The 25925-nt window shown below is 49.8% G+C and overlaps 1 protein-coding gene across 1 annotated transcript in view; it reads right to left on the bottom strand.

Moving 5' to 3' along the window:
- The window catches only part of FCSK (fucose kinase), a 38383-nt gene extending 13795 nt beyond the window's left edge, over nucleotides 1-24588 (bottom strand). The window contains exons 1-15 of the mRNA XM_036748816.1: nucleotides 24571-24588; nucleotides 19367-19475; nucleotides 16503-16654; nucleotides 13972-14022; nucleotides 12331-12456; nucleotides 11681-11753; nucleotides 10550-10647; nucleotides 10085-10165; nucleotides 9364-9483; nucleotides 7598-7769; nucleotides 5818-5930; nucleotides 4425-4526; nucleotides 2882-3052; nucleotides 1501-1571; nucleotides 647-1011 (exon numbers count right to left, since the gene is read on the bottom strand). Of these exons, the coding sequence (XP_036604711.1) occupies nucleotides 647-1011; nucleotides 1501-1571; nucleotides 2882-3052; nucleotides 4425-4526; nucleotides 5818-5930; nucleotides 7598-7769; nucleotides 9364-9483; nucleotides 10085-10165; nucleotides 10550-10647; nucleotides 11681-11753; nucleotides 12331-12456; nucleotides 13972-14022; nucleotides 16503-16654; nucleotides 19367-19448 (1777 nt within the window). The 5' untranslated portion in view covers nucleotides 19449-19475; nucleotides 24571-24588. The remainder of the gene's footprint in view (nucleotides 1-646; nucleotides 1012-1500; nucleotides 1572-2881; nucleotides 3053-4424; nucleotides 4527-5817; nucleotides 5931-7597; nucleotides 7770-9363; nucleotides 9484-10084; nucleotides 10166-10549; nucleotides 10648-11680; nucleotides 11754-12330; nucleotides 12457-13971; nucleotides 14023-16502; nucleotides 16655-19366; nucleotides 19476-24570) is intronic.
- Nucleotides 24589-25925: the final 1337 nt, after the last annotated feature.

The raw sequence follows: 25925 nt of genomic DNA, 5'->3' as shown, positions 1-25925 counted from the left end.
CAATTTGACTATTGTGTAAATAAGTTTAATGTGAAGGTATATGTAGAACCTATATTGGATTACACACCATCTTGCAGGGGAGAGGGGAGGAGAAGGAAGGGGAGAAAATTTAGAACTCAAAAACTTGTGGAACTGAGTGTTGTAAACTAAAAATAAAAAAATAAATTAAAAAAAAAAAAGAAAAAAAAAGAAATTTCATCTACCCACTTGAAAAAAAAAGGAGAAGGAATAGCTGGAGTCTGAGTTCCCATAAGCCCTATCTACTGGAGTGGTCTCCCAGGGGATGGTCATTTTCCCTGGCTGTCCACCATGCCTGGAAGGCTCTCCTGCCTCATTTCCACCTCCTGACTTCCTTCAAGTCTCAGCTAAAATCTTGTCTTTCCCAATCCCCCACAAGGCTAGTGCCTTCCCTCTGATTTCCAGTTTTTCCTGTATGTATCAGGTTTGTACATAGTTGCTTGCATGTTGTCTCCCCCATTAGATTGGGAACTCCTTGAAGGCAGGCATTTTCTGTCTTTTTTTGTATTCCCAGCACTTAGCCCAGTGTCTGGCACATAGTAGGTGCTTAATAAATGTTTACAGACTGTCGGACTAGCTCGCCCTATAGAGGAAATCTAATGATGAGGGACAGGAAATTCTTACTCACCTTGGTCCAGAGTAGTCAGCAGCAGCCCCTGGCACCCCTCATGGGTAGCAGCCCTAATCAGCGGCAGCAGGCTCTGGTCCTGATGCCCCTCCAGCACACGCCGCACTTTCCCCTGGGCCTGTTGGAAGAAGAGGGTCCGGCGAGAAGCCAGCGTAGTGGCCTGGTCCAGGTGGAGCTGAATCTGCTTCCAGGACATGCGCCAGGCGGCTCTCCAGGCCTGGAGGGAGTCTCCACCTCTGGAGCCCAGCAGCCACAGCACATCCCGGGGACCTGGGGACCAGGAGGTGGAGAAGACCGGGAAGAGCCGAGCAGTGAGAAGGCAGCGCTCTGCTGGGGAGGCATCCACATCCCATATGTCGCCATCTCTGATGCAGGGCAAAGATGAGGATCAGAGGGTCATGAGAAGGCGGGGGGGGGGGGGGGGGGGGGGGGGGGGAGTCCTACCCCTACCAGACCCACAGTGACTGGGGAGAGCTGAAGGTCAATGAAGGACCTTATTCCATTTGATGGGAACATCATTAGAGATGCAGGGTCACAGGCTTAGTGTTAACCACTGCCAGCCCACCTTGGCAGAGGGGCACATCATCACCACCACCAACCCCAACCAAGAGGAAAATGTTTACATCCATCCCTGGGTCAAATGACAGGGGAAAGAGAGTATGAGGAACACGGGGAAAAAACCAGGCCTGTCTAGATAACATGGAATGGTCCACACAGCAGAGGACCTGACTAAAGTTTCAGAAACCTGGAATGCATGGCACAGAATGGGGAGAGGGTAGGGGGCACCCGGGGACCTGAGATGGGAGGATTCTCCAGTGGGGACATCCTGCTTCAATGGATCCAGTGGCCCTTACCGGATGCCTGTCCTCTGGAAGAACTCGGTCCAGGGCACATTAAGATACGTGCCATTCCCCAGTGCTGGGCTCTGGAGAGGACAGACATGGGAACAGTTCACAGTTAGGAAGTAGCAGCGGGAGCAGGGAGGCAGAGGCAGCAAAGGCAGGAAGGGGGTGGAGATGAGTGACCAATCAGCCCTGGGCTGGGGAAGAAAGGAGCCCAGAGGCAGGACGCAGGGCTCCAGCAACCCGTGGGTGAAACAGTCTGAGAAAGGTCTACGGCACTTCTTTAAAAAAGCCCCAAATTGCTGTCCCCCTCCCCCACTCACCCTCCAAAGAATCGGCCACTTGAGAGCTAGAGAGATGGGGTTTTACTTAAGTCACCTCTCTTATCTAGGATTCAATTTCCTCGCCTATAAAATGAAAGGACTTCACTAAATAACCTCTAACATCCTTTCCAGTGCTGACATTCCATGATGGCATAAAATGTTCCGTATTCGTGTCAGTCAAGGGTGAGGAGACCCTGGAAAAGCCCTCCCAGGTCCCTGGACTCAGTCCTTAGCTCTGTTAAGTCTGTTGGGTGAAGGACAGGGGAGGGGCAGCCTCCCCCTCAGACTAGAAGCCCCTTGAGGGCAGGCATTAGGTCATCTCTATCCCCCGGGTGAAGCCAGCACAGGGAGGCAGCACCATCCGTATAACCTGGGTACCTCAGACCCGAGGAGCCGGGGACTCGTATCCCCCATTGTTCAGATGGGGAAAGAGTAATTCAGAGATGTCTTGTGACTCCCCCAGGCTCACACAGCAACAAGAAGATACAAGGATGACGGCATTTACCCAGCGCTTCCAGCTCTGCAGAGCATTTTATAAACGTTCCTTCATTGGACCCTCAAAACAACCCTGGGATGTAGGGGCTATTATTATCCCTGTTTTAGAGATGGGGAAACTGAGGCAAACAGGTTAGGCGACTCACCCAGGGTCACACGGCTAGGGAAGATCTGAACTCAGAGCTTCCTGACTCCAAGTCCACCACCCCTCACTGCAGCCCCTGATACCCGTCTTTGATAAAAGGCCAACTTATGGGTCCCCTGGCCAACCTCAGTGATAATGATGGCCCCTAACAGGTGGACGGATAAGATTTTTAGGTTGAAATAAGGAAAGGGTCTTCTTTCTCAAACCCTCCCCCTGGAGAGGGAAGAACTAGATTAAAGTGAGAGGACCTGGATTCGAATCCTAGCTCTGTTAGTTACTAACTACATAAGCTGGGGCAGGCGCCGTAACCTCTCTGGGTCAGCTTCTTCATCTGTAGAATGTAAGGATTGGCGCAGAGGATCGCGAAGGATCTTTCTGATGCTAACACTCTCCGACCCTGAGAGAGCAGCAGTACCAGGCAAGGCCCTACCTGCCAGTTGTCTTGGCGCCCAATGAGAGTGAACACCCGGATGGAGGTATCCCGCAGCAGGATATGATGCCCTTGGAGGATGAGGTCGTGCAGCGCCAAGCCATGGAGGGCGCTGGAGGAAGCTCTGTCCAGTCCAAGCAGGAGGCACCCAGGGCCAACGTGGATGGGACCCTGGTGGGGAGAGAAGGAGCTGGGATGTGGCTGCTGGGGATTCTCCTCACCCAGGACTGGCCCCAGGCATAGGAAGAACTGAGGTCAGAGAGGCCGGGGCCACTGCTTACAGGGATTACTGCAATAGCCTCCTGGTCTTCTGACCTCACCCTGCCTCTCTCCAATCCATCCCCAACAAAACCACCGACATTCTATTCCTAAAGCATGAGTCCGACCACGTCACTCCCCTGCTCAAAAAGCTCCAGTGGCTCCCAACGACTTCTAGATAAAACATAAACACGTCTGTTTGGCAGGTAACACCTTTCCAGGTGGATTGTACATGACTCTCACTCCTCTAGGTGAATACAATAGTGACCAGGGGTGGGGAACCTGCAGCCTCCAGGCCACATGTGGCCTTCTAGGTCCTTGGGTGCGGCCTTTTGACTGAGTCCAAGTTTTACAGAACAAATCCTTTTATGAAGGGGATTTGTTCTGTGAAATTTGGATTCAGTGGAAGGGCTGCACTTGAGGACCTAGAGCGCCACATGTGGCCTTGAGGCTGCAGGTTCCCCACTCATAGTTGAATAGTCCATCTCCCCTTCACCTCTGCTTAGAATAAACTCCCTTCTTGGCTTCCCCTATCTGAACCCCTAACTTCTTTCAAGACTGCTCAAGCACCATCCCCCCATGAGCTACCCCGATCCCCACAGATGCCACTGTTCTTTCTCTGTCTCCTCCTCCCAAACTTTGTATAGGTGGCATTTACTTAGCCGTTCACATGTATCTTGAGGGAAGGGGCTGTTGTAATTTTGGCTTTCAATCCCAAGTGCCTAGGACCCAGCAGGTACTTAATAAATGCTTACTGGTAGGGCAGCTAGGTGGCTCAGTGGCCCTGGAGCCAGGAGGACCTGAGTTCAAATGTGACCTCAGACACTTAACACTTACTGGCTGTATGACCCTGGGCAAGTCACTTAACCCCAACTGCCTTGCCAAAATAAATGAATGAATAAATAAATGCTTGCTGAAGAAACAGGATGTCAAAGGCCAGTGATATTCAGAGGCGCCATTCTTGGCCTTTAGGACCCAGAGAACCTGATGTTCAGACTGTTCAAACAGCCTTTATATACAGTAAGCACTTTTTAATTGTTCACTGAATAAGTCATTTTTTAATTGAATTTGGCTGCCCTGCTGGCTCCTCTCCTTGTGCACAGACCTCCCTCCCTTTCCCTCTTTCTGAGGACAGTAAAGTGAGGGTGGCAGGGAGAGAGGGGCTCCCCTTCTGCAATCCCCTCTACCTTCCTGGACAAACCTGTTCAACGGGTGAAGCATGAGACAGACAAGAGGCGCCTGCAGGGTCTGGGGCAAAGGGAGGTAGGGAAAGAACAGCTTTTACCTGGAGTTGGCAATGTTGGATCACACTCCCAGGGCCCAGGTGAACCTCTCCCTCCAGCAGGCTATTGACCACAGAGCAGCCGGCTTCTAAGAACTGAGGTTTCTGCAAAGACAGGGGGAAGAAAACAAACCTGGGCCTGGGAAGGTTATTCCCATTAAATCCCTCTCCTGCTCAAAAGCCTCTCCTGGCTCCCCACTGCCTATAGGGTCAGGTCCAACATTGTCTCCTGGTGCTCCCTGGCACACAACACCCCCTCGTCCCATCAGGCCTATCTCTTCATTGACCACCCCCACCCCCCACACATACACACCAGGCTCTCACCTCGCCTCAGCGCCTTTGCTCATACTCTCACCCTCTGCCCACTCCTCTCCAAATGTTCTACCCCTATCCACCCATCCTTCGAGGCTCATCTCAAGTCCTACCTTCGGGGAAGCTGAAGCTTTTCCTGATGACTATCATAAGATGTCAGAAGAGCAAGAGATTGGAGAGCGCGGCTAAAACAGATCTCTTATTTCACAGAAAGGGAAACTGAGGCCCAAAAGGAGAAATGGCTTTCCCAAGGTAATACAGCTAATTAAGAGGCAGCCCACAATGAACTCTTCTGAGTTCCCAGGACCCGCAGAGTCTGTATTACTGATCTGACATTACAATATGCTACGTCTCATAAGGGAGGCATGTTTGTGCACGGTCGTTGACTCCCCAACAAAACCGTTAGTTCTCTGAGGGCAGGGACGATGTCTCTTTTCTTCTGCCCCCACAATGGCCGGGCACAGGGTGGTTGTTGTTACTGTTCATCCTTTGTTGTGGAAGAGGATCAGTGGCTTCATGGGTGATGCCTTGACTTTCTCATGAACTGGATCTGAGCGAGGCAGAGTCGCACAAAGTGGTCAGCCTCGCTCTCTCTTCCAGAGTCACTGAAGTCCAGCGGCAGGACAAAAGTCAGGACAACCAGCAATGGCCCAGGATACAGCGGATGACCCTGGTGCCTTCAATCTCTGACCACGCTCTAAGCGCTCACTTCCTGCTTTAGCCGCCTTCGTGGCCGTTGGAACAAATGGTTCTCATCCGCCCATTCTACCCGTGGAAAGGTCTTCCCATGCTTGGGGTAGACATCCCCCAACTCACCAACAGGTGTGAGGCCCGTCAGCTGCCCTCACTCTGGTTTAGCCCTTCTGCCCAGTTTGACCAGGGTGTGGCCGCTGCGCATGCTACTGCTTCTTGGAACCACAGGTGAGTTGGGTGAAGGTGGACACCGAGGGTGGATGAGCAGCCCTCCCACCGGAGGTGCCGGTCCTTCCTGAATACCCCACACACCCCGGGTACGAGGCACACACTCAGTCAAAGCCTGGTCACTTTGCACTGCAGGGACGAGCAGGAAGGAAGACACACTCACCTCCACCTGGGAGTGCACGATCTGAGCAGACAGGTCGCGGGGGAGCGTCAGGATGCGGAGGTGGGCGCTGGCCGACGAGGTCATATATTCGTAGGTGCCATCTGGGATGTACGCTGTGGAGACACAGACACTCAGCTGTGTAGGAGTGGCAGGAGGGATGGGTGGGGAGGATCCAGCCTCTGCCCAGAGCAGCATCTGCTGCCCCTAAGGGCCCAGACCTGCCCGCAGGACAATGCAGAATCAAGGCTGGATGGCCAGACCTTGTAAATGAAAAGCAAAGGCAGCCAAAGGCTGTAATACCTGTAAAGCACTTTATCAACTTTAAAACACTGCGTAGACTATTAGTATTATTAGCTTTATTTATTTCATTATTCCTATTATTATTAATTATTTACGGGATGCCACCTTCCCCTTCTACCCGCTGCTCTGCTTAGACCAGGGGTTCTATTTTGTGGTGTATCCTAGACCCCTTTAGCCAAAGTCTGGAGAAGCTTTGCACCCCTTTTCAGAATCACGTAAATTAAAATATGCAGAATACTAAAGGAAACCCAAGGTTAGGGAAGATAAAGACGTATTTTTTTTTCCCATCCAGGTTCACAGGCCCCCAGAAATCTATCCCAGGTTAAGAACCCCTGGGCCATTTCAAAGGCTCTGGAACATCCCCCTCCACAAGGGCAAAAGATGACGATGTCACCGAGGAAGGAAAGCATTGGGCCACTGCTCTGGTTCACAGGGACGGGAGAGGAATGAGGCTTTCTCATCAGGGGTGCATTCTGGGTGGGCCACGGTATGGCGGCAGACGTGTACAGAAACGAGAGGTTGGTAGAGCACTTCGCCCTCCTGGCAACTAACAGCCGAGCCACCCAGAGGGGAGGCACTGCGAATATTATCATGGCCAATCCACAGGGGAGGAGACTGAGGCTCGGAGGGAAAGCGACTTGCCTGTACTCACCCAACTGGTAAATATAAAGGGCAGGATTTGAATACAGTATTTTAGGACACCAAACACAGTGCACTCTCCCCAAAGCCCAGAAAGTATTTCCCTCTGAGCATCGTCTGCCCATTCAATTCATAAGTCAGTGGTTTCTGATGGAGGGTATCCAAACAAGGGCACACAGTGGGCACTTAATAAATGCCTGTTGGCTGACTGACACTGCTTCAGCCAAGAGACTAAGAGCAAAGGAAAGGGGAGACTTCATTCCTTGGGAAGTCTCCTTATCAGGCTAAAGGTGATGTGGCTTCCTCCAGCCCACATACCCTAGTCAATCAAGTAGCATTTATTAAGCACCTACTATGTACCAGGCACTGTGCTAAGAGCTGGGGGCTACAAATAACACCCTCAAGTGGCTCACAGTCTAAGAGGGGAGACAACATGCAAACCACAGAGATATGTTCAGAAAAGGTAGTAGGCAATCTCAGAGATGAAGGCACTAACGAGTGGGGGCAAGGGGAAAGATCTCCTAGAGTGGGTGGGGTTTGGGCTGAGTCTTGAAGAAAGCCAGAGAAACTAACAAAGGGAGGTGAGAGGAGACAGCATTCCAGGCATGAGGGACAGCCACTGCAAAGGCTTGGAGGCTGGAGATGGTCATGTGTTAGCAAGAAGTCTGGTATAGCTGGATCAGAGAGTATATAGAAGAGGGCAGTGTGTAAGAAGACAAGAAAGGTAGGGCCTCTCCTAAAGGGGCTGTGGTTTCCTGAAGCTCTACTTCACTCCATAGCCTATCCCAGCCCACCCAAGTGCTCCCCGATCCCCAGGAATGCAGACTTAAACCACACCCACCAAGGCTAAGAGGCTGGTCCCGGAGCTCCTTCCACAGCACAGCCCTCGCATTCCGTTGGCCCCATGCTTGGTCCGTGTCACCCTGACCCATCTCAGGGGGACAACCAGCCAGAAAGCTCTCACGGTTCACATCCCGCGCCATGCACAACAAAATGTCAAAGAACAGGGACAGCTACGGGCAAGGGCTAGCGTTAGAGAAGTCACAAACTGGTCAGGGGACCCCAAAGCCCCCAGTGTCAGCCTAGATGAGCCACAGACCAGGGTGGGGGTGGGGAAGAATGCCGAGCATTAGCAATGTCTGCAGCCCTATCACGACATCCATCTCTGCCCATCTTGGTTCCCCAGTAAGTGGGGATAGTCAGGTTAGTGTCTGGGCATAGTTAGGATGAGATGAAAATGGTGCAGCCATATTCCCAGTACTAAGACTCCTTCATTCAGTAGTCTCCTCAGTAACATCCCTGAATGGGCAGAGGGAGTTTAGAGGAAGGACTGACTATATGGGGGCAACTTTTGTGATATCATTGCCTCTCCACCCAAAAAGAAGAGACAGACGCACAGACAGGGAAAGAGAAAGGAAAGAGAAAAAGATAGAGGAAGGAAGAGAAAGGAAAAGGGACAGAAACAGAGAAAGAGAAGAGAGGAGAGAAAGAAATAAAAAGATTAAGAGAAAGAAGGAAGTGGCAAGTGAGAAAGAGAGAGATGGAGAAAAGAGGGAGGAGAGAGAAAAAAGAGAGGGAGGGGGTGAGAGACAGGGAAAGGGAGAAAGAGAAGTGGAGAGAAAAAGAGAGATGGAAGAGAGGAAAGAGACAGAGAAAGAAAAGAAAGGAGGGGAAGAGAGACAGAGAAAGAGATGGAGAGAAAAAGAGAGAAGGAAGAAAGAAAAGAGACAGAAAGAAAAGAGAGGGAGGGGAAGAGAGACAGAGAGAGAGATGGTGAGAAAAAGAGAAAGAAGAGAGAAAAGAGACAGAGAAAGAAAAGATAGAGAAAGAGATGGTGAGAAAAAGAGAAGTTAGAGAGAAAAGAGGCAGAGAAAGAAAAGAGAGGAGGGGCAGAGAGACAGAGAAAGAGATGGTGAGAAAAAGAGAGAAGGAAGAGAGAGAAAAGAGACACAGAAAGAAAAGAGAGGAGGGGAAGAGAGACAGAGAGAGAGATGGTGAGAAAAAGAGAGAAGGAAGAGAGAGAAAAGAGACAGAGAAAGAAAAGAAAGGAGGGAAAGAGAGAAAGAGAAAGAGATGGAGGAAAAAAAGAGAGAAGGAAGAAAGAAAAGATTCAGAAAGAAAAGAGAGGGAGGGGAAGAGAGACAGAGAAAGAGATGGAGAGAAAAAGAGAGAAGGAAGAAAGAAAAGAGACAGAAAGAAAAGGGAGGGGAAGAGAGACAGAGAAAGAAAAGAGAGGAGGGGAAGAGAGACAGAGAGAGAGATGGTGAGAAAAAGAGAAAGAAGAGAGAAAAGAGACAGAAAGAAAAGAGAGACAGAGAAAGAGATGGTGAGAAAAAGAGAAGGAAGAGAGAAAAGAGGCAGAGAAAGAAAAGAGAGGAGGGGCAGAGAGACAGAGAAAGAGAGATGGTGAGAAAAAGAGAGAAGGAAGAGAGAAAAGAGACACAGAAAGAAAAGGAGGGGAAGAGAGACAGAGAGAGAGATGGTGAGAAAAAGAGATAAGGAAGAGAGAGAAAAGATACAGAAAAGAGGGAAGGGGACAAGAGATAGAGGAAGAAGAAGGGAGCGAGGAGACAGAGAAGATGGAAGGACGAGCCCCGGGGGCTTCACCTGGACAGGCCGGGCACCAGAGTCCAGGCCCATGTAGGTGCAGGCGTCCAGGGGCGGTGAGACGTGAGTGGCCAGGAGTCGCTCAGCGATTTCCACGGAGAAGAAGACGATCCCAGAGACCTGGAGGGAGAGCGACCAACAGAGGAGGGGTACAGACTGAGCTGGGGGGAGGGCAGAGGGGCCAGCCCTGCCTCCCTCCCTGCCAGCCTGCACTGGGCACTGGCCCCTCATAATGTGTCTGAGCCTTGGATTTTCCCCTTTGACATGAGGATGGTCGTCCCTCCCGAGGTGGTTACGAGGGTAAAATGAGCTGTTCTGTTCTGTTCACTTGTGACTCTGTGACCCCATCTGGGGTTTTCTTGGCAAAGACACTGGAGTGATTTGGATTTCCTTCTCCAGCTCATTTTACAGATGAGGAAACAGAGGTAAACAAGGTGAAGTGACTTGCCCAGGGTCACACAGCTAGCAAGTATCTGAGACTTCATTTGAACTTGGGAAGATGAGTCTTTGTGACTTCCGGCGCTGCACTCTGTGCACTATGGCGCCACCTAGCTGCTAATGTACAAAAAGGCCTTTGCAAACTTCCACGACAATCCTGAGACCCTTGCAAGGATTATCCCCATTCTACAGATAAAGAAACAGAGGATCAAGGTGGTCATATGGCTGAGATGCCAAGGCCCAGTCCCTCTAGATTCCCAAGCCCCATGGTCCTCTCTCATACCAGTGGCACTTTCCCGTCGGGTCTCACACACTGCTGTATCTGGACCTCTGAGCCCCGGTAGAAAATGTTACGGACCAAGCCCTGTGTCAATGGAAGAGGGGCAGCATTGTGACTCGGGACAGCTGGGAAGTCAGACCCCTGGCCTCCAGATGAGTACATGGGATGCTGTGTAAGTTGGGGAATCAGAGGCAGGCAGTCCCTCTGCCTGCAAATACCCCTTGGGGTAGAGGAGCATGGAATGAGCGCAAATGGTCTCTCAGAAACCCCGCAAAGGTTCTGGAATAGATGTAGAGCAGGGGCTGGTGGCAGCTCCGGGGTCAGGCAGTGGGGAGAGGAGAGAATACTGCAAAGAGAAAGGGATAGAAGGTCTTGGACTGAAGAGTCCCCTTGGGCACTCTGGAGGCCCACCTTCCTCCCACCACAACCGTGGGCCCACCCTCGTATTCTGGGGGCAGGAGGGGGTACCTGGGAATCAATGAGGTAGACCCCGTGGTCCCGGGCATAGGTCACGCTCCCAGGCAGAGAGAACACCCTGGCTCCTTGAAAATCATCCCAGCAGATCTCTAAGGAGAAGGGAAGCTGGCTACTCAGTAATGGCGATGGTTCAAAAAAAATTCACAGATGTTTTTTGTAGCAACAGTCAACCCTCATTAATTAAGCAACTACTATGTGCCAAGAGCTGGGGATACAAAGAAAGGAAAAAAAAAATCCCTGCCCTCAAGGAGCTTCCAGTCTAACAGTGGTAATGGTAGCAAATGTGGAAACCCAAAGAGTTCCCATCTATTGGAGAAAAGCCAAAAAAGCGATAGTCAATGAATGTAATTACTATGCTCTAGGAAATGATGAAGTGGATGGTTTCAGAGAAATCTGAGAAGACTTGTGTGAACTGATGCAGAGTGAAATGAGCAAGACCTGAGACCCTATGAAGGATATGATAGGGAGGGGATGGACTCCAGATGCAAGAAAAAGACGGGCATCTGTGGACATGGTCAATGCGGCAATTTGCTTTGCTTGATTGTGTGTATTTCATGTAAGGGTTTGGGATTCTTTTGCGGCTGGTGTTCAGTTTTGGTTTTTTTTGAGGGGGGAAAGGTGGGAGAGAGGGAGTAAATTCTTATTGATTGAAAAAAATAGTAAAGTGATGCTTGATATAAGGCTCTCTGGGAGGAGGGAGGAGATACAAGGGGAAACTGAGGTGATATAAAAACAAAAAAATCAATAAAATTTTTTTTAATCTTTTATGGTTTCAATAAATGGGAGGGAATTAAAGGGAGGCAGAGAATTTGGAACTGAAAATAAAACTTAAAACTTAAATAAATATACAAAAGGAAAAAGCAAATTGATAGTCAAGGGCCCTTGGGCTCAGGTGGAGATTCTCAGCAAAGGAGAGGACTCTGGCACTGATGAATGAAGAGGTAACACCACCGTGGGAAGAAGACTTCCTCCATAGAGATAGTGTAATGAGGCTGAGAATGTAGGGAGTAAAGAGAGAAGAGGAGAAGAAAACATCAGAGCCGTAGCTTGGGGTCGGGGCAATGTGTTCTCCCTGGCTCCGCTAAAGACCGCAAGCCAATCTCAACCTGAAAATCCACTTACCTGGGCTTGTCGGAACAGAGAGAATCATGTCTGTGCTGCAGACCCACACTCCTGGTGGGGAGCCACGGCCCAGCTGGAAGAGAGAGCAGAGCTCGTGGGCAGGCCGCCCCCAATGGAGGAGAATGGAGGGGTGAGGCCACGAATGCTCCCTTCCTTCCTTTCCCACTCCATCTCCAAGGGCCTGGAGCCACCTCTTGGATTCTGGCCCGCTCTAGCTTTTGGCCTTGGAGAAGGCAAAAGAATAGACAAGATCTTCCAGCTCTGCTAGTGGACATCTTGCCCAATGATAATGGAAACTGACTGACTCCGGTCCACTTGCCCTTGTCTTTACGTAGACCTGATGAAATGTAGGGAAGCCAGCACCAGACTGTCCAACCACCTCCTAACCCTAGGAGTCCTCCAGCAAGGAAGCGCTCCTCATGGAAGAGGAAGAGAACCAGCGTTTATTAGCATGGGCACTACTCTAAGTACTTCACAAATATGGTGTATGCCTGGAGCTGTCCCCATGGGCCCACTACCGTCTGAGCCATGATATATATGGTCAGGGTTGGGGTGAGGCAGGGGACACAGGGAAATTTCAGGGAGGGAGAAAGCCCATGGGGTGAGCACTCAGGTGACTGAGGAGAGTCTGTCCCCAAGCCAGGCCTCACCTTGTGGGTCATGATGTGTAGCAGCACGTCCAGGTTACAGGTGAGAGACTCTACTTGAGCTGTGGGGTCCGCCACAGGGAGGCAGGTGAAAGCTCGGCCACAGTCATCAAAGGGGAAGTCTCGGCCCTGGGGAAGAAAGGAGCTGAGCCTGAGAGGCCTCTCTGGAAGCAGGACCAAGCCCAGAGAGTGACTCAGTTGCCCTTTGGATGGAGGGAAGGCAGAGGGAGGGTAAGAAGGAGGGCCCTTTCCCACTCACCTCTCGATGTGGGCCATTTCTCTCCATAGGAGAGGGAATTCCTCACCCTCGTCATCCCCTCCTCAGACCCAGATTTCTGGAGGGGATTTCAAAATCTTTCCTACGCTTGGTAGAGAGCCTCTTCTCTCTCCTCCTTCCTAGGCAGACCCTTGTCCCTAACTAACTCCCTGTATTGGCCTTTTCCATCTCTCCGCTTACTCCTTCACCAATGGGTTCTCGTTCCCAGTGGAGGGCAGGCCAGACCAGCCCGTTCCATCAGTTCTAGAGCCTAGCCCAGCATCCATGTCTGGATCAAAAAATGTACCCCCACCTGACAAGTGATCATGCTCTGCCCAGGGCCATTCAGAGAGGCCTCTGAGACCGGGGTAACAAGGGGGGCCCTGTCCCTCCTCCTGTGTCCTAGGATCCCCAACCTCCACAGAGCCTTCACCTGACCTTGAGGAATCAAATACTGTGAATCCCTATCCTTTTCAGATAATCAAGGTCAGCACCTTTATTCTCATGAATATATTTGACTCTCAGTTCCCTGGACGGAGGAGAGAAATAGCCTGGATAACGCAGAACCATGGATAATCCAAAAATCTTCTCTGCTTGGCATTGGAAATTTTGCCTATTTTTCTCCCTTTGGAAGAGAGAAGACTATTTATTCTGGCTCTGGCTCAAGTGGATATTAAATTGAATCCGAACTGTTGAGTTGCTCAAAAGCCCTCTCTCTAACCAAGAGGATGATGAAGACAGGAGTGTACCACATGGCAGGAGGAGGTCTGCCTAGGACAAAACATTTTATCCAACACATCTAAGCCCAGGGCTGTGTGTGTGCTGTAGCGTGGTCTTCAGCCAAGAAGGTCCCTCACTGCAGTTGGGGAAACAGAAGAAGGAGGGGCTGCCTTGGGGAAAAGTGGGGATAGAAGCCAAAGTCCCCAATTCCCTGTCTCCACCCCTCCTCTCTCTCTTCCTCTCCTTCCCTCTTTTTCTCTTCCTCCTTCTTCTCCCCCTTCCTTCATCCATCTTCTTCCTCTCTCTCCCCCCACTCTCTCTCTCTCCCTCTCCTCTCTTTTTCTCTCTCTTCCTCTCTCTAGCTCTCAATCACACCACGGAGCCTTCTCCTTATGCCCGGAATAGCCACCTAAGGCTTCATCTATTCCTGAGTTTCATCACCTTACTTGTACCCTGGACTCCCTTGGCACCCTGATAAAGTCAATGGACCCCTTCTCAGAATGTTTTTAAATGCATACAACAAAATACATAGGATTACAAAGGAAACCAATTACATTGAATTAAGATGTAATTTTTTTTTCCCACCCAAGTTCACGGACCTCCTGAAATCTATCCATAAACATGCACCCCTGATCTAGGGGCTCCTCCCTCTCTCCTCCACCACTCACCATGTGCATGATAAGGATCCAGGCAGAGTGCAGGACATCAGAAGTGACCACCTACAGGGAAATACATCCACAAGGGGTCTCAGACCCAGGCCTCACCTTTGGACTGCTCCCACTTCCACCTGACACTCCCGCCGTGGGAGGCTCCCCAACAAAGCGTGGTGGGAGGACTCCAGACCCTCATTGGTCCTGGCGTCTGTGACACTGCTCTTTCCTCATTCTCCAAGCCCTCTCACTGCTCTTTCTCCATTTTTCTTGCCGGATTCTCCTCCTCGTCCTGTCGACCAAGGGTGGGTTTCTCCCAAGGGGCTTCTGTTCTCTTGCTACATTCTCTCCCTTGGTGGTATCATCAGCTCCCGTGGGTTCCATTATCCACCCCCCAAGGCAACTTGGCACCACCACAGATAGAGTGTTGGACTTGGAGTTGGGCACATCTAAGGGCAAACCTTGCTCTAACCCCTCCCTAGTTGTATGACCCTGGACCAAATCATTTCACTTTCTCAGCCTCAGTTTCTTTTTCTGTAAGATGGGGATAATAACACTTACCTCATAGGGTTGTCATGAGATTCAAATGAGATAACATATGTGAAGGTGCTTTGCAAACCTTAAAACATTCTATAAATGCTAGCATATGACTGCCAGCCCTATACATCCAGCCCTCATCTCTCCTGAACTCTAGCCCCCTATTGCTAACTGCCTGCTGAGCATGCCCTAGATGCCCCAGAGGCATCTCAAATTCAACACAATATTTCCATCTCAAACTGATTCTTCCCCCAAAGCCTGTCCTTCTTCCAAGGTCCTCCACTGTTCTGCTGATAGCCTCACCATACGTTTCACAAACCTCGAATCATTCTTGACTCTTCACGGTCCCTCACCTCCCCCCACCAACACACAACCACATCCAGTCACTTGTCAGGTCTCTCCTATTCCACCTCCACAATCCCTCTCATATCTGTCTTTCTCTGCCCCACAGAGCCTCCACCTGAGTTCAGACCCTCATCTCTCACCTAGACCAATCCATCGTCCCACCTCCATCTTGCTCCTGTCTGATTCATCCTTTACAGAACTCTTAAAATGGATCCAACCACGTCATCCTTCTTCAGAAACGTTCAATGGCTCCCTATTACCTCCAGGATAAAATGTAAAAATCTTTCCACCTGGTATTTAAAATCCTCACCTTGACAATTAAAATCCTCCAGAGTTCTCCACTTACCTTCCTAGTCTTTTGTCTTTCTTCATTTTATTGCCCTTGACACACTTTCCATTCCAGTCAAAGTGGCTGGCCAACTATTTCCTGTAGGTTCCACCTCTTGCCCCCATGCCCTTCTATGAATGGTCCCTGGGCTGGAACATACGTCCTTCTTACTTCTGCTGCGCGGAACCCCTAGCCTCCATCTAGGTCAGGTACCACCTTCTACACGAGAACTTTGTTGATGGCTCCCACCACTATTATTAGTAGTACTTCTGCTCTCTCTCTGAATCTCTCACTCTCTCCTCTCCTCTCTCCCTCTTTTCTCTCTTCTCTCCCTCTCCCCCTCCCTCTCCTTTCTCTCTCCCTCTTTCTCCCTTTTCTCTTTCTTCTCTCTCCCTCTTTTCTCTCCTCCTTCTGTTTTCTCTCTCCTCTCTCTCTCCTCCTCCTCTCCTCTCTCGATTTCTCTCTTCTTTTCTTTCTCTCTTTTCTCCCTGTTCTCTCTCTCCCCCCTCTTCTCTCTGTTTTCTCTTTTCTCTCCCTCCATTTTTTCTCTCTCCTCTTCCTCCTCTTCTCTCTCTCCTTTCTCTTTTCTCTCCCTGTTCTCTCTCTCTCTCCCTCTCTCGCTCTCTCGCTCCCTCTTTCTCTCTTTTCCCTCACCTCTGCCACCCTCCTTTTCTTCCTCTCATCTTATGTCACTTTGTATATACTTATATATGGACACACTGCACCTCTCCCATAGAGTGGAAGTCCTTAAAGACTGGCTCTGTTCCCTTCTTGTCTTGTGTTCTCAGGGCCCGCCAAGCACAGTACTTTATACACAGTAGGCACCTACTAAATGTTTGTTGAATTGAATGGAAATGAACCAGCAAAAATAAAGATAGTTCACCCTTCACATGCACATGACAGTGTGCTAATACAACTCTGTAGGGAGGTAATTATTCTTATCCCCACTTTATAGACGCGGTATAGAGTTTAAGTGACTTGCCTAGTCCCACAGCTAGTTAAGTGGCAGAGTTGGGACTTGCACCCAGGCTCCTGAGTCCATGGTCAGTACTTTTTCCACTACAAGAATGACCCCTAGGATTTGTGCCCCTTGTGACATCTGGGCTGCTCCCACACCTATGATCTCACTGAGACTCACATCTCTGTTAAGTGATATAATAAAGAATTGCAGTACAGATGAGAAAGCTGAGGCCCAAGATCCATGACCTGGTCTTGTTCAAGGTCTCCCATAGATTAAGTGGAGGTTCCAGAACCAGAACCCACTTCTCTGAACTCGGGCCCAGGATTTCTTCCCCCAGACCTGCAGTGGTAGGGAGGAGGGGGGTAATATTGAACTCACTGTGTAGCCTGCCTGGGCACTCAGGTGCTCTGCAGCCACCAGGAGGGCATTTAGCGTGGCTCCCCCACTGCCCACTTGGGCTTCAGGATCCTCCACTGTGAGCAGGATGGTCCCCCGAGGCACCTGTTCCCGCTTCTGTCGCACTTCCAGCTCTGGAACCAAACCGAGGCATCGTCACATCATCCTCCCCTGCCCTCCCCCCTCCCCACCCCTCCAGCACTCTGGCTCTTCTTCTCCCAGTGAGGCTGTTCCCACCCCACAACCCATGCAGCAAAAAAATGTGACAAAGGTTTATCACTGTCACCACTCCAACCAAGGAGGGTGGTCTATTGGTTTGGAGAGGCAAATCTTCAGATTTTTGACAGGATCAGAGGGAATCTTGATGTACAAAAACTAAAGGACTAAGTTCTCTGCCCCAGACCTTGCTAACATAAGGGATGGGATGGGATGAGATGAGATGAAGCAGGGTGGGGGTAGGATGTGATAGGAGGGAGTGGGATGGGATGGAATGGGATGAGATGAAACAAGATGTGGTGAGATGGAATGGGGCTGAGGTGGAGGCAAGAGGCCAGCCTGAATGGAGGATACCAGCACTGAGGCTGCCCCAAACATTTGGGTGTTGATCGACTAACTTCAAAGCCCACCCTCTTTTCCTAAAAGTCTTCCAGAGCCCTTTGTCACCTATTTGACAGCAAAACATCTCTTCCAAGCTGGCTGTTAATTAGTACTTTCCTCCCACCTCAAGATGACTTTGTAGTGAATCTGTGTATATTTTCTCTACTTACTTATCCGGGTTATTATTTTGTATTTAATTATCTAAAAGGCAATGCGGTATGATGAAGAAAGCTGGCCTCCACACCAGGGAGACCCCAGTTAAGTCTCCCTACTACACATCCTAGCTAGGTGACTCTGGACAAGTCTCTTAACTCTCAGTCCCCTAGGCCAACAGTTCTCCTAGAGTGGTCGAGGGACCCGGGGGAGTCCCTGAGAGCCTTTCAGGAGAGCCATGAGGTCAAAACAACTTTCATAATACTAAAATGTTTTCATTTTAATATGGCAAATATGGATAGCTATAATTCACACAAAACAAAGCTCTTGGGGAATGGGGGTCCTCGATAATTGTTCAGAGTGTTAGGAGTCTGCTCACCAGGCCTTCCTCATACAGAACATCAGAGGTCCAGGACTCATGCCTTATCTTAGTAGATTAGTGTCAGGAAACCAGGGTTTCCTCCCAATAGAATGTAAGCACCTTGAGGCCAAGGGTTTTTTTTGTCTTTCTAGCCCCTATTGTTGTGGTTCAGTCAGTCATTCAGTTGCATCGGACTCTTTCTTGGCAAAGATACTGCCCTTTCCTTCTCCAGTGTGTCTCCATTTTATAGATGAGAAACTGAGGCAAATAGGAGTGAACTGACTTGTCCAGCGTCACACACTTACTAAGTGTCTGAGGCTGGACTGCAACTCAGATCTTCCAGACTACTGGTGCTCTAACCACTGTACCACCTGGCTGCCCCATCTTTCTAGCCCTTCCACCCAATAACACAGCAACAGACCTGAAGGAGGCTCTTAATTAATGGTGAAAGACAACGGCTAATCGGCAATGACTGCCAGTACCCATCCAGGCCTGGGTCTGGGTCTGACTACATCTCCTCAGGCAGAGAGAAGCTCGAAGAGCCAGTCCATGTTCTAAGAGGGTACTGATGACCTGAGGGAAATGTGCATGGAGGCTCCAGGCTCAGCACCTGGGGGCCACAGTTACCACTTCCCCTGCCTCACAAGTGAAGGCAGTTCTCCCCACAGGTGAATGCTAAATGCTGTCTAAGCTGGTCCACCCTCCTATGAAGCAAGAGGTTGGAGCAACCTGGCTCTGAAGCTGAAAGGGACATCAGAGGCCACAGAGTCCAACGCCTCAGGTTACAAATAAGGAAACAGAGACCCAAGGGAAATTAAGTGGATTGCCCAAGGTCGCACAGCTAATGAGCCTCAGAGGTAGGATCTGAACCCAGACCCTCTCACCCTATGTGCTAGGCTGCCTCTTGTGGGATCTGTCTTTACATCAGGCTGTCTCCTGGGGGGATGTGTCAGCACCATCCAAGCCAGGGACAAGAGAGGATGTGCTGCCTACTGCCAGGGAGAGGAGGCCTGGAGGACTAGGCTTCCCCCGGGGGTTGCTCCACCCTATCCCCACCTCCTGAACATCAGGGAGAAGAAAGATAGACATAACCTTGGAAAAGGCTCCCCCAATAGCCCACCCCAAGCTGACTGCTTAGCATGCCTCCCCCGCAGCCCCCCACCCCCAGAAGCTGCACAATGGAACAGATAAATCCAAGTCAGCTGACTGGACTGGGAATCCCTGCCAGCCTCTTAGGAACACAGCACAGCCAGGTCCCCCGTGGTGCATCTCCCAAGTCTGGATCGCCTTTTCCCTTTGGGGCATACAGAACACAGCTTCACACTGCTCTGACAGGCTCCTTAGGTAATGTAGTTCTTTGTTTGTCTCCCTCATTAGACTGGAAGCTTCTTGAGGGCGGGGGCTGTCTTTTGCCTCTTTTTGTATCCCCAGTGCTCAGCACATACAGTGTCTGGGACATAGCAGGTGCTTAATTAATGTTTATTAATTGACTGATCCCCCTCCTAGACTGTAAAATCCATAAAGGTATGAACCCTGCTTTATCTCAACCCTGTATTGCCCCTAGTACCTAGGACGGTGCTCTGCATATGTAAGTGTATATCATTACTTCTGAGTGTCACAGTGATAAGAAGTGTCCAAGGAGTGCCCTCTTCCCTGGCCCCACCAAGGGACATGAAGGTGCTAGGCTTGCTCCCTGGGGGCTGTCAGAAATCAGAGGTGGGGGGGAGCCATCTACCTTTCTGAAAGGCGTAGACACTGTGCTTGTACTGGCATGTCAGGACAATGACCGTCCAATCGACACCCTGCCAACGCTCCATCCCAGTCAGAGGCCCCGGATACTTGACCTGGGAAGAGAAGAGACTCTCAGAGAGACTGGATTGAGGTACCTGCTCCCTGCCTGTGGGAGTTGGCTGAAGGTTCACTGGCTTCCCTGCGGCATCTTGGCAACAGGATCTTTGGAGCTAAGGCAGGGAGTTATAAGAAAAATCAACAGAGACCAAGAAGCCAAAATCAAATGACAGAAAGTCTGCTGCAGGGCTAAGACACAGGCAGGCTCAGCAACCTCATGAGAGCCAAGCAAATGCCCAGGAGGCCAAATGACTTCCATTCACTGCCTCCATGACACGTAGGCATGTACACCTCCCAGACACCTTGGAAATGTCCCACAGTCCTCAGGAAGTGACCCTCCTCCAATCTCAAAGTTCTATTTCCCTCTGTATTGCCAATTTGATTTGATTTGGGCTGTTCTCCAGGCTTTGGACTCTGGCACTGAGATCACTATTCCTCCCCCTCTGCCCCCCACCTCCATGACAGGTAGGAGTCAAGAATCAGGAGGAGGAGGGGGAGCAGCCCTGACCACATCATGGCCAGAGATTGGAGGAGGCACACGGGGAACGCATCTGCCTGTCTAACTCTGGCCAAGAGCCAACAGGAGACAATGACTGGCAGCAGCAGCCTCCTCTTAGAGTGTTTATCATCATCTCACCCAGGCTTAAGGCTGAAATGACACCTCCAAACACCAGCCCCCCTCACACACAGTTTACAGGAGCTCTTACAAAAAGTCTCCATCCGGAATGGAATTTCTCCTGTTTCCCTAGAGGAAAATACTAAAAAATGTCAAAGGGCAACATGAGGTAACCTCCACCCCCAGGTGCCTGAGGACTGAAAGGTTCTCTGGGGAGCTCTTCATGCCTCCTTCCTCAGGGCAGCGCCTGGGGTGGGAGACACGACCAGGACAAGATCTGCCCAAGCTAAAGACATCCAGATAGGGGGGTGAGCAAGGGGCAGCAAGGAGGGTGGGCAAGGGATCTGGGAACGGACCCAGGGTCTGCGGCAGTGAAATCCTCCCAGAGACCAAAGTCTAAGCTAAGTCCCAACTGTCCCCCAGGCTCCTGCAAGACTTAGCTCAAATTTCACCTTCTGCAGGAAGCCTTTCCTGGGCCTCCTGGCACCCTCCTCACTGAGGTCACCTGCCATCTCATCAGTGTGGGTCTTATGTGTATGCTATGTATGCATAGTATATACATGTGATATATGTGCTAAGGTTACCTGCCACCTAATCCATGCATCTTATGTGGATGCTATGTGTACATAGTATATACATGTGACGTATGTGCTATGATTATCTGCCACCTAACCTGTGTTTATGTGTATGCTATGTGCACACTGGATATACATGTGACATATGTGCTAAGGTTGCCTGCCATCTAAGTGTGTCTTATTGTATGCTATAGGTACATATGATATGCATGCATGTACTAAGATCACCTGCCATCTCATCAGTGTGGGTCTATGCGTATGCACGGGATCCGTGTCCTCCTCTCATGACCACAGGGCACGGCGAGAAGTAGCAATAATAATAATAACTCACTTTACGCTTCAAAGTTTGCTCCGAGGCAGATATCCGTGACTAGTTACTGTTTTCCCCACTTCACAGAGGAGGAAACAGGCTGAGAGAGAGGCTGTTTGCCTGCCATGGCACAGCTAGTAAGCGGGATTTGAACTCAGATCTTCCAGACTCTGATCGCTGCTAGCCATGGGGGAAAGAACACTGAGCTAAGAATCAGGAGGGCAAGGGGCAGCAAAGGGCTGGAGAGACTTCTAGCCCAGCCCCCACCTCGTTCTAAGGATAAGTTAGCAGCTCCAGAGAGGGAGCGAGGAAGGGATGTAGGTTCTAGTCTCTGTCCTTCCCTCACCCAACACGAGGTGGAAGGGCCCTCATGGGTCACCTGGTACTACTCCTTCATTTTACATTTATGGAGGAGATTGAGGCCCATTGAGGTTGTGATTTGCTCAAGGTCACACGGACAGTTAAGTAGCAGAGAAAGGATTTGAACTCAGGTCCTGGGACGTCAAATCCAGCATGCTTCATGGTACAACACTGAAATCACCTATTCTGTGGGACCCAGGACAAGTCACTCGTTCCAGCTGGGACAGGAAAATCCAGAGGGACAGGGAGAGTTGGACCAGGTGACCCCAAGGTTCTGAGATACTGTATTCTAAGTAAGGTCTCTTCTGGCCCTCTATGGGCCCTTGTGTGTCACAGAAATGGAGCTGGAAGGACCCGTCCCATCTAGGCCAACTTATCCCCCAGTGTGGGAACCCCTTCCTCTGACCCATCCCTTACAGCTGGCCCTCTGGCCTCTCCTTGTTGCTGAAGTTTCAAAAGCTGCAGGCAAAATATCTGACCCTCTGAGAAACCTTTCGAGATAAATGACCACTGGTCTAGAAGAATGATCTCACCTACTAGGCCAGGGGGTCTTGGACCTTCCGAGGTTGTGGCTCCCTTTGGCAATCTGATAAAACCCCTCTTCAGACAGAATGATACTTTTAAATGCATAAAATAAAATGCATAGTGTTATAAAAAAAAAACCCAATTATACTTAACTATGTTTACCAAAAATTCTACATTTTTTAAAACAACATCACAGACCCGTGGTTAAGAACCCCTATTTAGGGTGTGGTTCTTGCTGTGCACTGGTTTTTCAGTCATGTCCGACTCTACCCGTGACCCCTTTGGGGTTTTCTTGGTAAAGACACTGGAGCGGTTTGCCATTTCCTTCTCCAGCTCATTTGACAGATGAGGAAACTGAGGCAATAGGGTAAAGTGATTTGCCCAGGGTCACGTAGTTAGTAAGTGTCTGAGGTTAGATTTGAACTCAGGTCTTCCTGATTCCAGGTCCTGAGGGCTATCTATTGTGCTACCCAGCTGCCCTCCAAGGTACCTAGAGTATAAGTGACCATTTTGTCACTTTCAATAAAAAAGAAATGTTTTTTTTATTTGAAAATGTTTGTGCAAATTGGGAGATGGAGGGGAGGCTAATTGACACATAATCAAGAAAAGTTCCTATATCAGCAAATGGATTCTTTAGTCACACTGGCAGCTTTTCTCATTATCAGCCCAACCTTCTGGTAATTAGCCTTTCCAAATGCAAAGAGGCTGGTCCAGAGAAAGCAGACCCAGGAGGTCCTCAGCAAAGTGCCTGAAGCCCTTCTCTCCTGGGAGGAGCAGCCTTTCAGGACCTAGGGTCTCTTCCAATCCCTTAAATCACCCAATCATCTTTTTAAATGGAAATTTGGATTGGAAACTTTTCCCCTGCCTCCTTAAACAGAGGAGAATGAACCAGTCAAACCAGAGTCAAACCAGTTCTATGTTCTAAGGTCTTTCTCAGGATCAGCATTCTCTGATTAAAGTTCCCTACAGCTCTGACTGGGTAGGAAACATGAGGATCTCCTCTTGGTCATTAGACACTGAACTCCTTAAGGAGGGAGAAGGTAAGGGAATAAAATGTGCCTGTCTAATAAGTACATAGCTGGGTCTCTTTTGTTCCAGGGGCTCAGGAAACAGTGGATTCCCAGCATGACTAAGACAAGCCTGGCTGGCTCCCTCAGCTCTTCCAAGTTTGGAACGGGAGGGAAATGCCCAACCAGTCAGATTTCTGATTACAAAGAGGGTCCCTCCCAGACTGGGCCTGACATGCTCAAGAAGGCTCGGCAGGATCCCACAGAGGAAGGCTGAAACCAGGCACAGTATGCAGAAAGCCCAATCAGCATTTTTAAAGGTGAAGGTCAAGGCTGGGCCAAGCAGCACAGTTCAGAGAAACCACTAGGTTCTTTTCTGGAGTTTCTACCACGCATAATAATGCTCATAATGACTTGGCCTTAGATAGCTAGATAGCGGCAGTCACTATTAATGCATTATTGGTACTAATAATGTGCCCTTTCCAATGGGGCTTTCCCAACACGCCTCCCAGTCTCTCAACATTGTCCCTGGCCTTTCAGAGGGAAAAGTGCTGAAGAGATGAAGATTACCTCATCTTTACTTTTTGTTACTTCTCTCCCCTTTCCCACCACAGGCCTCAGTTTCCACATCTGTAAAATGAATAGAGGTGGATGACCTCTGATATCCATTCCAGCCCATCAGTAGGCTCATAACCCGCAGCTTCAATGGGCAGTTAGTGAAGAGGGTGAGAGCCCCAGACCTGAAGTCACAAAAGACCTGAGTGCAAATGTGACCTCAGACACTTACTAGCTGTGTGACTCTGAGTAAATCATTTAACTGACTCAGTTTCCTCAGCTGTAAAATAGGGTTGTTGTGATGATCAAATGAACTAACATAGGCAAACCTAAAACTGCTGTATAATGCTAGCCATTATTAATAGATGGGTGCTTTAATGCAGATAATGCAAAACTGTGAATAACCCAAAAGTCATTTACATTAGGCTTTGGAAGTTGTACAGAGTTGTTTGTACAAATGAACCGTACAGAGTTGTTAGCGGTACAGATTATTGCACACAGATTTTTTTCACTTGTTTGGCAGCACAAGGTTTTGGAAGACAGTGCATAGGTTTTTTTTTCAAATAATTTTTATATTTATTTTGCAGCACAAGGTCAGATGAGGTCACAGGATCATGAATGAACCTGAAAGCGATCTTAGAGGTTATCTTCTAGACCAACCCTCTCATTTCACAGATGAGGAAAAAGAGGCTCTGAGAGATCAAGCTTCTAGGCCACAGTCAGACGGGTAGTAAATGGCAGGGTCGGGATTTGAACTCACATGCTCCGCAGGAAGCCCAGGGAAAAGCAGGAAGTGGGACGTGGGTAGACAGATCACCCTCCACCCACAGCCCACCCCACCAGTTAGGGTATGATCGGGGGCTAGCAGATCGGGGAGCAGAGGGTGAGAGGGCAGAGAGAGGAGGTCCAGGTTTAACACTCGGCTCAGCGCCTATACTTCCAGCACATCCCACACCCACCCCTCCCCTCTTCCAGGTGCAAACTTCTGATCTGGGGACAGGCAGGTGACCCAGGTTCTACCCTGGGTAAGACCTAAAAACCCTGGGTCCCGAGCAGTAGATACGCCACTGACTCTGCCTCTCCGCTTCCAGGCAGCTGCGAGGATTCCCACCCCTACCCTCACCCCTCCAATACCACACGTACCTCCCACCGCCGGGCTCTTTGCAGACTTGGCCCTTTAACTCAGTCCGACCCCTCCCCCCAAAAGGCTCTGCGTGGTGCACCTTGGGAAATGGAGTTCTCCTCTACCCCTGGCCTTGACCTTGACTCCCCAAGGGCCTTGAGTGGCAGCCTTCGGCAGAGCGAGGAGAGGGAATAAGGTGTATTTTCTTATGTTGGTACCCTTCTCAAAGGGCTTTAGAACCTGCCCAAAGGGAAGAGCGGCAAGGGAGTACCCCTGGAGCAGACAAAGAAACTACAACTCCCAGGAATCCCTGTGGCTTCCGCCCAGAGCATCTCAAAGAAACAGACCCCTCCCGCCCTACTCGCTCCGAGAGCTCCGGAGACTTCCACGTTTTCCCCAGACTGATCAATTTCAGACTGGCTGGCAAGAGCCGGGGATTGCTATTGTAACAGTTCACAGTTACAATCTTTGCCTTGTTTTAAGCCCAGGGTGGCCCCTAAAGCCCACTCGGTCCCCTTTTCTTGAGCTTTAAAGAGTCTATTTACGAAATTTATCAAATGGGATAACTCACGTAAAGCGCTTTGAGAAACTTAAACTGCCATTTATCGCTATCTCTAGTTAACGCCTAACCCTGCCTCTGCCTGTGTGATTGAGGCAAAATTCAGTTTGCTAGAAATATTTCGGTCAGGAAACAGTAAACATTTGAGCCTCAGCAGCTTTAAACTACCCTAAGACTTTTGGGATGCCCTGTATTCTGGTGTCTGGATAAACAGGCAATGGGGCAGGAAGTTGGGGGAATGAACCCACCTTTTCTTGAGATTTCTCTCCTCTCCGGGATGTCTGTGGAGCCAATGATTCCTCAATATCTCCCTCCTCTGCCACAGCTCAGTCCTCAAAGGTGGCCTGGAAATGCTCAGAATCTTGCTCCCTGAGAGAGCCACTTTAGACAAATCGCTCTGGGCGTGACTCGATTTCACAAATCGCTCACAGCTCCTGTTGTTTGTTTGTTTTTAGAGGGGGAGAAGGCAATTGGGGTTAAGTGACTTGCCCAAGGTCACACAGCTATTGCGTCAAGTCTCTGAGGGTCTGCAGTCTCTGAGGCTGCATTTGAACTCAGGTCCTCCTGACTCCAGGGCCAGTGCTTTATTCACTGTGCCACCTACCTGTCCCTGATTGAATCCAACTTTTCCCAGCTAGTACAGGTGGTTTGAACTCTATCTGTGCACAATAGACCTAAAACACTTCTTTTAACTGTGACTCTGCTTCACCTTATGTTAATTACATTTGTTGTTCAGTCCGGTTCTTCCCCATTTTGGGGTTTTCTTGGCAGAGATACTGGAGTGGACACAGCTCATTTTACAGATGAGGAAACTGA

This window comes from Trichosurus vulpecula, chromosome 3 (assembly GCF_011100635.1).
Source record: "Trichosurus vulpecula isolate mTriVul1 chromosome 3, mTriVul1.pri, whole genome shotgun sequence".
NCBI classification, from domain to species: Eukaryota; Metazoa; Chordata; class Mammalia; order Diprotodontia; family Phalangeridae; genus Trichosurus; species Trichosurus vulpecula.
The sequence above is the reverse complement of the archived record's forward strand: the minus strand, read 5'-3'. Positions and strand labels throughout refer to the sequence as shown.